At 43.7% G+C, this 15,419-nt stretch overlaps 1 protein-coding gene across 2 annotated transcripts in view; it reads left to right on the top strand.

The window, feature by feature from the left end:
• Galnt7 (polypeptide N-acetylgalactosaminyltransferase 7) overlaps positions 1-15,419 on the top strand; it is a 124,997-nt gene that overhangs the window by 61,129 nt on the left and 48,449 nt on the right. For both annotated transcript variants that reach the window (XM_059244931.1, XM_059244930.1), the window contains exon 2: positions 4,698-5,158. In XM_059244931.1, coding sequence (XP_059100914.1) covers positions 4,698-5,158 — 461 coding nt within the window. The remainder of the gene's footprint in view (positions 1-4,697; positions 5,159-15,419) is intronic.

The following is a 15,419-nucleotide window of genomic DNA, read 5'->3' as shown; positions in this document are numbered from 1 at the left end:
ACTATTATAGTACCGTGAGTCATGGAGGCTTCTGACTCATTTACTCCCTGGAAGAGGAGTGCACAGCTTTGCTTCCCAAGGGAGTTAAGAATTACACTGCTTCAGAGCCGCTCTCTGAATCATAGAACATTAAGAGTTGACATGATTATTCCTAATTGACATGGGGTTTGACAGACAATTCTAGTATTTGGTTCTACCTTCACAGTTAATGACATGCAGGCTTTGAGAAGCTGGTAGATTCAATTTTTCTGGCACTGTTATATATCATTAGAGTACAGTATCATGCAGAGAGTTAGTTATGTCCCCAGTGAATTTGTAAGATACTGCCAGTAAGGGTCTGTCTGCTAATCCGAGCCTCTGGGTCCCAGTACTGTATTCTCCATTCTTTGTCTTTTTCTTTTCTTCTCTGTCTCTCTACAAAAGCACAAATTTTAGGATTCATTTATTCAATAAATTTTTTTGAGGACTTCCATACAAAGACAGATACTGGGGACAGGATAGACATAGCCTTTGTCCCTTCCTCAAACTTCCATGGAGCACAGGGGTTGAGGATCCTAATCCAGCCTTCCACCTGTCTTTGCATATAAAGTTTTATTGAACATAATCATAACCATTTATTTACAAAGTATCTGTGACCACTCTTACACTACAATAACTGACTGACCTTGCAGTTTGCAAAGCAAAAAAAAAAAAAAGGTCCTGTTCGACTCTTAGATAAACTTACCCAGCCCCTGCTTCGCAGGTAATAATAAAGACATTACATCAGTGCAGCCTGGAGTGTAGGGAAATCTTGTCAGTCCTGTTAGAGAATGTCTTCTGAGAACTGTGGCCACCGGTGAGATAGAAGCAACCAGAGTTAATATCTTCATATTTGATTTGAGGAAAATCCTCGTGGCTGCTGGGAAGGAAAAATGAGGAGGGGGACAGTAAGTGAGGGAAGGAGGGGAGCCTGAAGGGGGTAGGGGGCTCAAGAGCAGAGACTCCTCAGCCAGTCAGAGTGCAGATTTTAATCCCACTCGGTGCTGATTCTGGTCTCAGATAATTTGGACCGTTCCTTCTGTCTGATAATGATCCTCGCTCATCCACGAGATTACACAGGTTCATGTCTGAGGAGCGTTTGGAACACAGTGTTCACAGTCATCGCTGGGACTACTACCATAATAATCCTTCTTCAAGGAGATTGGCCAAACTGAAGTAAGTCACCGCGAGGATAATGGAAGCAGTCAAACGCAAGAGCTACCCAGCAACAGAATTGACAGGGACTCGTGAGGGGCTGGATGTCAGTAGAACGGATAAAAACAAAACAAGAAGTTGACAGGAAATGTGGCTTTGGACTTCATCAGGCCCACTAGAGGGTGGGTGACCCTGAAGCGTGGAAGGCAGCGATGAAAGGGTCGCCTGAGGCAAACGGCAGGTCCCACTGGGGGTGTGTTAAGTAGAGATAATGGAGATCGGTGGACAGGTTCAGGAAACAGCTGCGTGCGTTATCTGGAGATCAGAAGAGTGGTGTGGTCCGGGGAAGTGAGCAGAAGAGACATCAGTGTAACATAGTCACTGAGCTTGGGAGAAAGTGGGGTAGCCAGGGAAGAAGGTAGAACAGACCTCTTAGAGAACCCTAAAAAAGCGCCAACAGCTTAAGGTTGACGACCATTACGTCAGCTTTTAGTAGAAGGTACACATGAAGTTAGAAACCATCGCAAATCCATCTCATGTGCTATTCCATGGTCTTCTGATACTGCTTCCTCCCAGGAGACATTAGATAAGTGTCTTAGTTACAGTTGTCTGTCGCTGTGAAGAGACACCACAACCACGGCAGCTCTTGTAAAGGAAAACGTTCAACTGGGGTGGCTCACTTACAGTTCAGAAGTTCAGTCCATATCATCATGGCGGGGAGCATGAGGGCGCACAGGCAGACGTGGCGCTGGCTACATCTTGATCAGAAGGCAACAGGAAATAGTCTGTGACACTGGGCAGTATCTTGAGCATAGGACCTCAAAGCCCGCCCCCAAAGTGACACACTTCCTCCACCAAGGCCACACCTACTTTAACCTCCTAATAGTTCCTCTCCCTGTGAGATTATGGGGGCCAATTGCAAACTACCATAGTGAGTTAGTGGGTAGTATGGCTCTTCAGACCACTCATCCATGATCAGTGCCGTTTCCTTTCCCCAGCTTTTACCAGTTCCCACACTGATAATATGAGAATTTGAAGGGAGAGCATGTCTGCTTTTTTCCTATGTTAAATTTGGTTCAATGTCAGTAACCCTGTTCTTGCGCCCTACGGTGTTTTCTAATGATTTCTGTTTTGATTCATCTACAACACCGTACGTGTTTGGAAAGAGCCAGGAAACAGATGAGAGAAAGCAGCACTCCCCTCATCGGAGCCAGACCTTGGCTTCAATGCTTGCCCCTCTCTTGCAGAATTCGTCATATGTGGGGTGCATCCTTCTTATGATTGACTAATCTCGAGGGACTCTCCAATCCTTCATGAACATTCTTGGCAAGATGACCTCCTAGTTATTTACTGTTATTGCTTTAAGTCTTATGTAAAAGTAATGAGTTTCGTTGTGGCGTTTCTGTGCATCTCGTGTGTGTGTGTAAGAGAGAGATTATATTTTGTTCCGCCTGCTCCCCTTCCCCACTGCCCTTCTGTGTCCCCTGCTACCCTCTGGCTGGTTCTCTCCCCACCCCCAAAGTTCCCCTCGTCTACCTTCTTGGTGCAATATTCTTTCTTTTTCTAGTTGTTTGCCTCTGATGTGATTAGGGCTCAAAAGTTAGATTCAAGCTAAGTCTCTCCTACACAGCCCTGGGGCTCAGAAGCCTGATCCAAAAGCCGTATCTTCTGGAAGAAAGGCATCACATTTGTATAGTCAAGCTATATTGCATCTTATATTTTCGTGTCTCAGGTACAGCTGTGTGAAACTTTAAAGTGACCCCAGATGATGACTGGTGTAGTTCACCCAGTTCTCCTATTTGTTACACTTTTGTTACCGTTGGACCATTTTATACTATATACAAAGAATTCTTGTCCACCAAAGTAGAAAGTGTGTAGAATAGAGTACAGTTGATTGCTGCCCTGTATAAGCTAATATTCTTGATATTTATGTACTTGTTTGTTCTTTGGATTTATCCTTGAATCCATCATAACATGTTATAGGTTCTCGTTAATGGAGTAACGAATGTCTTCATTCCATGTTAAAATCGCTTGTTATGTGAACACACATGTATGTTCATACACATCTCTGGAGAAATGTGTAAGCAGTTGGGAACTATGATTGCCTCTATGAAGGAAAGGGAGAACATCTTGCTTTTCATTGTGTGCCTATTGGGTCTGTAGCTTATTGGTTACTATAATATTACTAAAATAAATGGATAATTTTTTAAAAATTGATTTTGATTTCTCTGAAGTCAATCCTTAGCCACTCCTTACCTAGATTCCCATCTGGAATAACTTACTCCAGAAATTTCTATCTCTAATGAATTGTAAGTAGTTGGCAGCCTAAACATCACCGCTGTACCTGGAGCTTTCACGTAGTCATTAAGAAGTTTTGAACTTTAATTCTCAGGGTCATTCAATTTAAAAATTTGGGGAGGAGGTTGGATTGTGCTAGTTCTGTTATTGACCTGTTAGGGGACGGGTGTAATTGAAGTGTGGAGTGACCTGGCCGACAGCTGGCCTACTTTGCAGTTCACAGGGAGCCTTGCGTCCTACCCAGCTGTGTTGGCTCCATACCTCCCCTGCCCAATTACAGCTAACACTCTGACTTTAAGCTAGTAGCTCTCAGTAGCTCAGGTGCATATTACAACCTGGGGTGCTTTCAAAACTCCACTTGCCCGGACCAATTAAATCACTGTGCCTGAGAGCAGGCGCTTCGGTATTCTTTAAGGTCGCCTGAGATGGTGCTAATGGTGAGAAACACCGCTTCATGAAAGGCTTGGCGAAAGGTTAACATCTTTTACCTCAGAAGCAATAGCACTGGAGATTTCTGGCTAAATGATCTACGTAGGTGAAGAGAGTCCAAACTGAAGAGAGAATATGTACCGAATATTCTTACAAGCAGGGCCCATCTTTACCACATCAACTGGATGTGGCAAAGTCAAGTACAGAGAGGAGTTTAAAAGGCCATGGTGACTTGGTTACAGTTATTTGAGTTTTGTTTATTTTTGTACTTACTCAGCCAAACTCTGAATGAGTAGAAAAATCCTGAATTAGGACCAAATGCATAAGTTTACCTTGTTCCTCTGCCATTTGGGGCACAAAGCCAGCTGGCTGATGGGTGACGTCCATCTGATATCACTGCTACCATATGGCCGTATTGCTAACAAAAGGTTCTCTTTGTCATATATCAGCTAACTGAAAAACACCGCTATACCATTAGACCAATTAAGTGTCTGTCTCCATCACTGAGAAATCTTTTTAAAGCGAGTTTAAAATTTATAAAGAGACAAGTAAAAATGTGTTCATTTATTTTGAAATAATAAGGTGAGAAAATAGCCCGTTTGATCATACTTCCTTTCCAATCTGAAAGCTGTCTTCCAGCCCAGTGTCCTGATTAATGGTGTCCTGCTTGCATTTCACGTTTTCAAATGTTTTATGATTGTCTCAGCCTTTTCTTGAACATGAAAGTTTTTATCTTGAGTTCTGCTGAGGTTGGTATGCCTTCGTGTACTCACTGTATGTCCCTCCCTTTTGTGTAGGAAGACAGAGATGTCAATAACCCCATGCCTAACCGAGGAGGCAATGGATTAGCTCCTGGGGATGACAGATTCAAACCTGTGGTACCATGGCCTCATGTTGAAGGAGTAGAAGTGGACTTAGAGTCTATTAGAAGAAAAAACAAGGCCAAAAATGAACAGGAGCGTCATGCTGGAGGAGATTCCCAAAAAGACATAATACAGAGGCAGTTCCTCACGTTTAAGCCTCAGACATTCACCTACCACGATCCTGTGCTACGCCCAGGGGTCCTCGGTAACTTTGAGCCCAAAGAACCCGAGCCTCACGGAGTGGTTGGTGGCCCTGGAGAGAAAGCCAAGCCATTGGTTCTGGGACCAGAATACAAGCAAGCAGTTCAAGCGAGCATTAAGGAGTTTGGATTTAACATGGTGGCAAGTGACATGATCTCACTGGACCGCAGCGTCAATGACTTACGCCAAGAAGAGTAAGCACACATCCTCTTCTTTCTAAACTTGGGGCAAGTACTGTTTTTATAGTCCTTAGACTCAGGGAGGTTGTTAGGGATGAAGGACATATCTGTGCCTTTGTTTCAGTGAAAGAAAAGGAACCTCGTTCAGTGGAATGGTCAGAAGTAGGAGATCTCTATTTTTGTCATATTGAAGATAGGAAGTATTAATTTCGGGGGTCTCCTACATTGATGGTAGTCAAAACGTGGTCTCCAGACTAGCACCAGTCTATGAGTATTTTGTTTCCAGTCCACAGTACATAAGTGAGCTTGCACCAGAATGAAAATAAATCACACTACTAAATAATTTGTGTATAAAACAGCAGAACTTCCTCTGTGTGTTTTCATTCTGGGACAAGAAAGCTCCTCATCTTGTGAAACAGTAGCAGATACCGATGCTGCTTTGGACATCGCATGTCCTTAACTGGATTTGTGCTTCCTGTGACTTTTTCCCTCCATACTGAAACAGAAATTGAAACAGTTGTGTATATTACAAGAGGGGTACTCAGAGGAAACTGTGGCCTACACTTTTCAACTCTTTTCATGTGTTACGATTTTTAAGTGAAGGATTTTCAGCTCTTAGCTTTTGATAGACAGTGATTATTGAGTGAATTCAAAGCTTTCTCTTCTCGTTTATTCAATAATTGGTTCTACTACGGTGGGATCTAAGTAGCTTTCATGAATGTGAATGCAAATTTAATTTACTGTGACTAGAAAACTCTTAAAAGGTATTCCTGATGTGCTGTTACTGTAATCTTTATTTTAAAAGGTTAACACAGCAGGTGTACACACCTCTATGTCCATCGCAAACACACATGCTTGGATCAGCATTCTTTATGACTGTATGGTAAAATTCCCAATATAGTGCCATTCCTTAGATTTTGACATTTATACACTTAGTATTTAGACTGAGAAGTGATGAATGAAATATGAAAAAAAGTGTGGAAATGGAAGAAAAGCACAGTGATGGTGGGAGACATCCATCTTATTCAGAGAAGCATTAGCATCTCATGGGGACTATGAAGGAAGAATCGTAGGACAATTTGTTTCTAACGGAGCCTTAGTCATAAGATTGCCAGATTTCACAACTCAAACTACAGTATGCTTAGTGTAAGTCTGAATTTCAGATAAATAATTAAAAACTTTAGAAGAAATTGTTGTCACACACGGGCATATCTGAAGGTTTTTTGCTCAGTTAAAATCCAAATTTAACTCGTCATTCCATATTTTACCTGGTAACCCTCCCAGGCAGGTGTGAAGACGGATGTTACAGAGGTTGGGTCTGTCATGTAAATCCTTTCCGGCTCTGGTAACAGGATCTGTAGGAAGCTTGAGTGTGTTCCCATTATCTGGGCATCACGCTCATCTGGTTACTCCTGTGTTCTGCGTGTTCTTATGCCACTGTTGGAGGAAGAAGAGTAGGGTGAGCGGGACAAGTGTCCATCATTTGTTGTCCCAGGATGGCCTAGTATTCTGGAATTGCTAGAATGGTTCTCACAACTGACCCAGGAGAGAGTTCTCCCTGTGTATAGACAGCCTGAGGCTCAGAATCACATAAACCCCACAAAGTGACCAAGGCAAGGCTCACCAGTAGGCATGTGTGTGTGAAAGTACGTACTGTGTGGTTTTTTTAAATACACGGTTTAAGCCGCTAGTGCCAGCTTGGTTAATTTCTAGTATAAACATATGGTAAGGGAATAACGTCGGATACAGTTCAGAGGAGAGAGGCCTTTGGTTCTCACCACCGAAGGCCTTTCTGATCACTCTCAGAACTGTTTTTGTGCATCACCACCACCACCGTCTCTCTCCATGTCTCCTCTCCTGAAACCTTGCAAGAGCTTGCTAAGTGCTCTCTCTGTTTCTGTTCTTGCCTGTTGTTCACATAGTGACCAGCGTGGTCCTTTCGAAGCCCCAATAAGGTTATTCTGTGCTGTTCCATTGTACTTGAAAGAAGCACAGACTTTCAACTTGCAGCAGCCCCTCACTCTGCGACCCCGCCTCGCATACTCCTGCTACCGTGTTCCTGACCCATAGCTCCTGCCTGTGTTGACCCATCTCAAGACGTCTATATGTACTTTCCTTCCCCCTTTTTATCATGGCTGGATCCTTCCCATTCTTTACATCTTTTTTAGTTGGACTCCTCTACCCTTGGCATCTAATTTGTCATGCCGAGTTTCAGTCTGTTCTTTCCCCATGGCCACTTTGCTTATAGTACTCATCAGATCTCAAAATTAGAGGCTGGTTAATTGAGTGACTTAGCTCTCTTTCTTACCGGATGATAAAATGAGTTTGAGAACTTTTGTCTGTTTTCCTCACTAGGGACTTCTAGGTCAGCAGGACCAAGTTGGTAAATCTCTCTTGAGGGGATGGATGGATGGATGGATGGATGGATGGATGGATGGATGGATGGATGAATGAATGTAGCCTGCCAGTGTTCTGCCCCTGCTTTGTTACCAGACATGAGATCTTTGATTTGCCATTTACCTTCTCTAACTTTAGTTATTAATTCTTAACAATAGGTTTAACAGTACTGATCTGTCAGGGCTGGGATTCGACTTTAAAGGCATAGTAAACCAACGGTCTTCTCCTACAGTCCTGTTGGTTAAAACCTTAGGCATTCTTGGCTCATTCCACTGCTGTGGCGCTTTCTCAGTACCTTATCATCACATTTCAACGTGTTCCGTTACTGTTTAACCTCGATATTCTCCATCACTCTTCAGGACACACTCATGTCACTGCTGCCGCGTCCCTTCCTGTCCCTCGTCGTGCCCTCCCTAGGCCACTTGTTTCCCGTATTCTATTCTCTTGTACGACTGCAACAGAACCTAGAGATAACGTGAGCTTTCTTTTCATGTATCGTTCCTATTAAGCATCGTTGTTGCCCATCAAATAAAATGCTCTGACACTCTATCTTTACGTCTGCTCCTGGGCCTTTCCTTGAAGTTTTTTATTAATGATACTCCCTTCTTTGAAAACATATTTCAAAAGACTCAATGTAATTACCATCAGAAACATCTTAACTGAAGGCAATTTATTTTTAAGATTGGACTCCTTTACGCACACACGCACATGCACACACACATGATCAAGGAGATGGTTCTGCAGGGACCAGAGTTCAGGTCCCTACCACTGGTCTAAAAGCCAAGCAGCTGTGGCAGCCTGCCTGAATCCCAGCACGTAAAGGGCAGAGACAGGAAAAGGCCGGAACAAGCAACCAGCCAGACTAAAACTGGTGAGCTCTGGGTTCAGCAGGAGAGACCCTGCCTTAATGTACCAGCTGGTGACGGAGAGCGGCTGAAGAAGACACTTAGTGGGACTTCTGGCTTCCACATAGACATGTGAATTCCACATACATGCAGAAAAAAAAAAAAGAAAATAATAGGTTTCATTCCTCTTTGAACACTTAAAACTCAGTGTAAGGTAACAAGTAATTTAGTAGATTTATGTTAGAATGTCAACTATCTTAAGAACTTTCTCTAAAATAAAATTGAAAAAAAAAAAAAAGAACACCTCCCTGGTTTTGCATGTGGTCTAGTGTACCTGTGAGTACTTTTCTGCTTTTCCTGACAGCATGTTAAGAACATGCATATTGCGCACACACACCCCTGGCGCCCCTCATAGAGAATGTGCTTCTTCACCCCGTCAGAGCCCGTTGGTGGAGCTGGCGCTCCGCAGCTGGGCCCTTGCCTGTGTTGTTCACATAATCGAGCCACCTGCAAAACTTAGCGACCTGCTTCTGGGTGTCGGTCCAGCTGTGACATCTAACACTGTGGTTAACTGGCTCGTTCTTGTGGCTGTTCCAGAGCCTTCTCTGATGAACGTTCTGTACCCAAGCAGCCGGAGAGAGCCGCCCAGCTGCCGGCATGACTCATGGATGTAATGCTTTGAATTGCATTCACCGGCTCAGTAATTTACTGGCTGTTGATAGCTTATTAAGAGGCTAACAGTATTTTGAGGGAACTGGAGCGGCCATCTTTTCTTTGAAGACTTGAGTCAAGAATGACCTTTCTTGCCTTCATGTTTATTTTTAACAACGAAGTATAATTTATTGTAATTCATCAGGTCTTAACTGGTATAACCAGTTCGCCTGCTAGGGATCTAACAATGAGCAAACACAGTCTCTGTCCCCAAGAGGCTCACCATCTGTCCTCAGGGAGAAAAGGAGGATGTTATAATATAAACTAAAAGAGCCGTAGGAAATATGTGAGCGAAGACAAGGTTGAGAACAGTTAGCGCTCACATGAGGAGGGGGTGGTTAGTAAAGGATTCAGGGAGGGGGGACACCGGGGAAGACCCCTGGGAATGGGGGAGAAGGTATGGTGTAAAACACCACGAATGAATGGTCAGGTTTGCTTGAATCAGAAAGTATATGGAAAACAACATCAACAATAAACGAAGCTGGTACCTTAGGTAGATCATTGGCAGTCCATAATACCATTCACAAACTTTGTCCGGAGCTTGGTACTCAGAAGGCTGAGGAAGAGAACTTTAGGACTGCTAGACCAGTGTCTAGGCTGGATCGGGAGGGAAGGGTGGGGACCAGGTAGGGGGTTAGTGGTATTGGAGTAGTAACAAGAAGTAGAGGTTACAGAACCAGAAAAAGGGGGACTCTGAAAGACGCACAGAAGACTCAGTAGGTCTCGGCAGGTGACGGGGTGGAAGGAAGAATCAAAGATGGCTTTCAAGCCCCATGACAAAGAAACGGTGCCAGTTACAGACAGATAGAATTGGCTCTGTCAAGTTTTTCCACCCAAAGCCCATTTGCCTAAACTAGTTTACTCCCTGGCTTTAGTGAAGTCATGCAGCAAGAGGAACTCATCTCTGTGAAGAAGTGGAAAATTCTGCTTTTGGTTATGATGAATTAATTACCTTCTAATAAAGTTTGGGATTTTCTTTCCATGACTGTGAACTGCTGACACAGACACATGAAAAGAATTCTATCCCTTTTCTGTTCAAGAAGGCAGCCAGTCAGAGGTATAGAATCCAAGCTGGTTTTGTTTCAAATAAATGAATTAAATATTTTGACTTGCGCAACTTCACCTCTTTCTGGTATTTAACCTTGCCTCCCACTGACACGCCTTTTGCATCTCAGTTTATCAGGCTATCTTAGCTGCATTTGCAAAGGGTGATAATAGATGGAAAGTGCTTTGAAAACTCTAAGAGCTACAGAAAATTTAATACGATTGTTAATAACGTTCTTAAGCTTTTCTGTGGAACATAGAGGTGCTTTGAAAATACTTACAATTATCCCCATACCTTATAAATAAGAATTCTTCTCTTACCAGATTTCAAAATATATACTGATTTTTATACTCTAATTTTCTGTTTAAGATGAATTGTGATCATGAGATTTTTCTCATTCTCTATCTACATTAAAGGTTCTCTTCTGTATCTACCGGGTTTTCTAGGATACAGTAATGCAATTTGGGAAATGGTTAATATTTGAAAAATGTCACTTAATTACAATGTCATAGCTTTCTTTCTGAGTTCTAGAGGCAGGATCTCACGTCGCCAGACTCCTGTATCTCCTTCCCTTGTGCTGGGCTGTGGGAATACCTCCAGGCCCAGCCTTGTGATGTTGTTTTTCATTTCAGTTTCTATTTATCATGACTCATAAGTTTCAGTTAGAGCAAACTAAAATTTGGAGGCCCTCCTAAGAAATTAAAACATATATTTTGAGTGATATACGTCACATATACTTACATATGGTTGGATGGTTTCTGTCCATAAATGCACATTTCAGTACTTTGCCCCAGTTTGTATTATCAGAATATACGATGGGTCTATACGAACATCTGAATATATGATGGGTCTATGTCAGACTATATGATGGGTCTGTACTAAGAACGATTTTTAACTCACAGCCCTTTTCTCTACTAAATTCCCAAATCTGTCTCATTTGCAAATGTTAGTTTGGTAGTCTTTGATCTGACATATAAGTCTAATACATAGCAAGCTCACTTGGAAGTGGTTTCACATGAGCTACAAGTATTTTTCTTCTTTGAATCCAAAAGGTGCTTTCTAACTAACTAGCTTGAAATTTTTCACTCTTAGAAACTTCCCATGTGTTTCGGGATTTTCCAGATTTACTTGAAAGATAAGTTCTGCTCCGATGCCGTGTTTCTTTCTCCAGTAAACACGCACATAAAAAGAGATGCACAGGGACACACATTGCCCTCGGGAGTTCCCCCAGCTGTGACCACAGAGCTGGTTTCTGTTTAAGGTTCTGGCTGACAGCAGGAGGTGTGTTTAAGCAAACTGAAGTTGTTACAGAAATCAAAGGGTGGTCTCAAGTCACCCTTATTTCCACACAGTGAAGAGGGTACCAGATTCACAGACTGAGGCTGCAGAGCCCAGAAACTGTGGTCGTGTGTTGCTCTGAGCTCCCATCACCAGAGCACCAGACATCTTAAATTCCCTTGCCCACCCTTGACACCCCCTGGGGGCTTTCTTCCTCAAGTAGTGATAACTCTTGGACCGAAGGGACCTCATTCGGTTCACATGCTTGTCCCCTTTTGCTGGTGATCGTCCAGGTTGCTGTGCCAGGGGAGTTGGCTCTGTTTCTTCCAAGTTTATCTCATCCCAGTCACCTGTCTAACACGTCATCCAAAAGTGTCTGATGAAGAGTTAGGGGCGCCCCTTGCTCATCGTGGCCTTTCCCAACCCTCAGCTCCCCACCAGGAGTTCAGAATAGCTTTTCTAGAAAGCAGTTAAAAATGTGTGTGGTAGGCAATTGTTGTTCTTGCAGAAGATTCTGGTTTGGTTCCCAGCACCCACATGGTGGTTCACAAACATGTGTAACTCCAGTCCCAGAGGATCCAACGCCCTCTTTTGGTCTCCAGGGGCACTACACACATGTGGCACACAGACATACCTACAAGCAAAACACACATAAAAAAAGTTGTAAATTTGTGAAAAATTATGTGTGGTGGCATTACTGGGTATCCTTTACCAACAAGTAAACATTGTTTTTTGTTTTTTTGTGGTTTTTTTGTTTTGTTTTGTTTTTGTTTTTTGTGTTTTTTTGTTTTGTTTGGTTTTGCTTGTTTTTTTGTTTTTTGTCCCACTAAGTTTCCTATTCTGGAGAGACAGAGGGTAAAGGGCTTGCTTTGTAACATGAGGACTGAATTAGACCTCCAGGGCCCATGTAAATGCTGGATATGACCACATATCCAGATACAAACACGGGTCTATAACGCTAGTGCTGGGGTCCAGGACAAACAGGCTGATCCCAGGGCCTTGTTTCCTGGTCAGGGAGCTGCAGGTTCAGTGGGAGACCCCGCTTCAAAAAACAACAGAAGAAAGACATCTGCTCTTGACCTCTGACCCCCACATGTACATTTGCATAACACATACAACTTTAAAAAGAAAATGAAGTATATTTCCTACCTATCAGAAACACCAGTTGGGACCCTGGGGGATGCTGTTGTACCTTCTCTTTCTAGAATGTCTCAGACTAGGGAGCTGTTCATCTCTGCAAAGTGATGAGCCTTTGGCTTCTGCTTAAAAGTCAATTCCCCAGGAAAGAGAACCACTTCCAATAGATCCAGACCTTTCAGGGGTGTGAAGTGGTGCAGTGTGGAAGCTCCAGGCAAACAGAAAGTATAGGCCTGTCCTCCGTGGCTTAGCACGGTTCCTCTGGGAACTGGCTGGCCGAGACTGCAAGCGGCAGCCAGAACCATTAGCCACAGCCTGTTAACCCGTGTGTGATTCTTGACTGTGTGTTGTCTCTGTTTGGGAAAGAGGGAAGTGGCATGGAGTTAGTGTCGAGGGCCCGGTGGGGGATGGGGGGATGGGGGTGGCTTCAGAGGTTTCCTCCTGGAGGTTACCGCTTGGTAGTCGGGGGGGGGGGGCAGGCCCCTCCTAGTTTAAGAGGTGAACATAGTGTATCTGTGAAGACCTTAAGGAAAAACGCCTTCCCTTCTGTGTTGCCTTGTGGCTTCCAAACCCACTGGATTTGGCATGATGCTAAGCTGTCTAGGTAAACTACACGTGAGTCCAGAAAAGCTGAAAGGGAGTTGACGGATGAGCTGTGCTATCCTTGGATTGGGCTTTTAATTTTCCTTAAATGCTCTATACTGGAACTCAATGTCTCCCCAAATCTCCAGAATGGAGAGCGCAAGCCTGTGGGTTTTAAGGCAGCGATGGATGGGCTCTGCTTTGAAGAGCAAGCGTTGTGGATTGTGATTGCTGTTTGCTGTTTGCTTCCCTCCAGGGTTTGCTCCCACAGCCAGAAAACAGGGCTCTGCCTCTTAGTTCCTCAAGTCCTAAGCGTGAGTCATCTGATTTTATACTGGTTTACCTTCCATCTTTTCTTCCGATCTTTTGTCTTTGTTCATGAAAAGCTACCTGGGAATATGTGCATGCCATCTTACCAGAAGTTCTTGGCTGGAAAGAGCAGTCCAAGCCAAAGCCCTGAGCAAAGGGCCATCGTCTAAGAAAGGGAGGCATTTTCCACAGTGAAAATAAGTCGTTTTATGGAAGTGACTCCCTGTCACACATAAGGAAAAGGACGATCCCCCACCTCTGCATCTGTTGTAGACACACAGCTCGCATTCTGAAAAACAAACAGCACTCGGTGAGCTGGTGTTGTCCTTGGGCCACACACCCAGGAGACACTCAGGACAGTTCAGTGAGGGGCCTCACTGTCGCCAGGGAGGCTGTAAACCCTGTGATGATTTCCTCGCCCCCCCCACACACAACTGGTGTTTTTAAAGATCAGTGTTGGAGAGGGGACAGTTTGCCGAAGTGGTTGAATCAGATTCGAGTCCATTAGGATGCTTTCTCTGTCTCAAGAGGAAGTGTGAGGCTGAATCGCAGGGGGGAAGGCAAGCTGTTGGAGAGACCTGGAGGCAGAACCAGCACCATTTTTCTTCAGTAGGGGTTGTGGAAGCAAAGTAGCATGTACAGCATGGTCATCCCAAGTGCTCTTTGAATAAGTTAATTATCTTTGCCCACTGGAAACTAAATATGTAAAAGATGCACTTGGTTATAGCGCCAGCAGGATTATTGTTTTGTCATTCCTACAATACATAAAGTAAATGTGCTAAAAGGTTAAAAACAACAACAAAAAACCCTCAGCACCAAAGCCAAGCTAATTACACAATTATAGTCGTATAAATAACACACTTTAATTACATTTCAGCAATACCTTTTAGTGTGTCACGGGAAAATGGCCCATAGCTGTTTCCTCCTCACTGAATCCTGCGGGAGATTCCATCTTCAAAATGTGGCTAACACGCGGGTGGAAAAATCGGTTTTAATGACCCAGTAACTTATTTTCAGAGTGAGCACTGCCTTTTTAATCGAAGGGGAAAATGTCTGCATTTGGTTCAGGATAGAGAGTCCCAGTGAGGAAATCAAAAGCTAGGATAAAGGGCTCTGGAGAAAGATTTGAGAGTCCCCACTCCACGTTCCTAAGGCCCTGGAGATGCACAATGGCCGCTGTCCGCAGCAGGCTCGTCTTCCTGTGGGGCAAGAGCGCCCCCCAGAGGCAGAGCCCGGCGCTGCTGAGCTGCAGACCCCAGGCCTCCTCCAAGGAAGGTCTGTCTTTTCCTTCAGATTCTTCCTTCTGAACCAGAGGGAGCCCGGCTGGGGGGGACTGACGGAAGACAGAAAGGTGCCGAAAGCTTTTGGTGAAGTCTGGAAAGCACAGTGGTTAAGGAAAGAACCAAGATAAACCAAAGTCTGGTTTAATCAGCTCCTCCATGCGTTCATTACTAAAGATTGAAATAACACAAGATTTCCTTTTATTGCAAATTTCTGGACATCAGAAAATTTAATTATCTGCTATAATTATTGCATTCTAACCTAACTACCCAAAAATTTTATTTATACTTTTTCAAGTTATTATTGTAGAGATAGGGTCTGTCTCGTTGCCCCCTGTAACGTCCAACTCTGGATCTTCCTGCCTCAGCCTATTTTAGTGCATGGATAAAGAGCTTGGTTTTCTGTGGTAAAGGTGCTGGAGCCTTTGCAAAGAGGGAGGTGACCTGCTGCTATGAAGTCCTGTCTCTATGCTAATGACACGGGAGTTGTGGCGGCCAGCGTTGATTAGGACAGAAATGGTGTTAAGTGGCATAATGAAGGTGTTTGCCGTTGTGATAATAATTAAAATTAAATTCATGAAGGCAGCCAGGGTTCAAGGACGGGATTCAGAGCTCAACCTTTTTTTAGTTGGGCACTTTATCGTAATAGTTAATATTTTCTATTTTTCTAGTGGTTGCTTTTGGAATTCAGG

Source organism: Peromyscus eremicus, chromosome 17, assembly GCF_949786415.1.
Source record: "Peromyscus eremicus chromosome 17, PerEre_H2_v1, whole genome shotgun sequence".
Taxonomy (NCBI): domain Eukaryota; kingdom Metazoa; phylum Chordata; class Mammalia; order Rodentia; family Cricetidae; genus Peromyscus; species Peromyscus eremicus.
The sequence above is the reverse complement of the archived record's forward strand: the minus strand, read 5'-3'. Positions and strand labels throughout refer to the sequence as shown.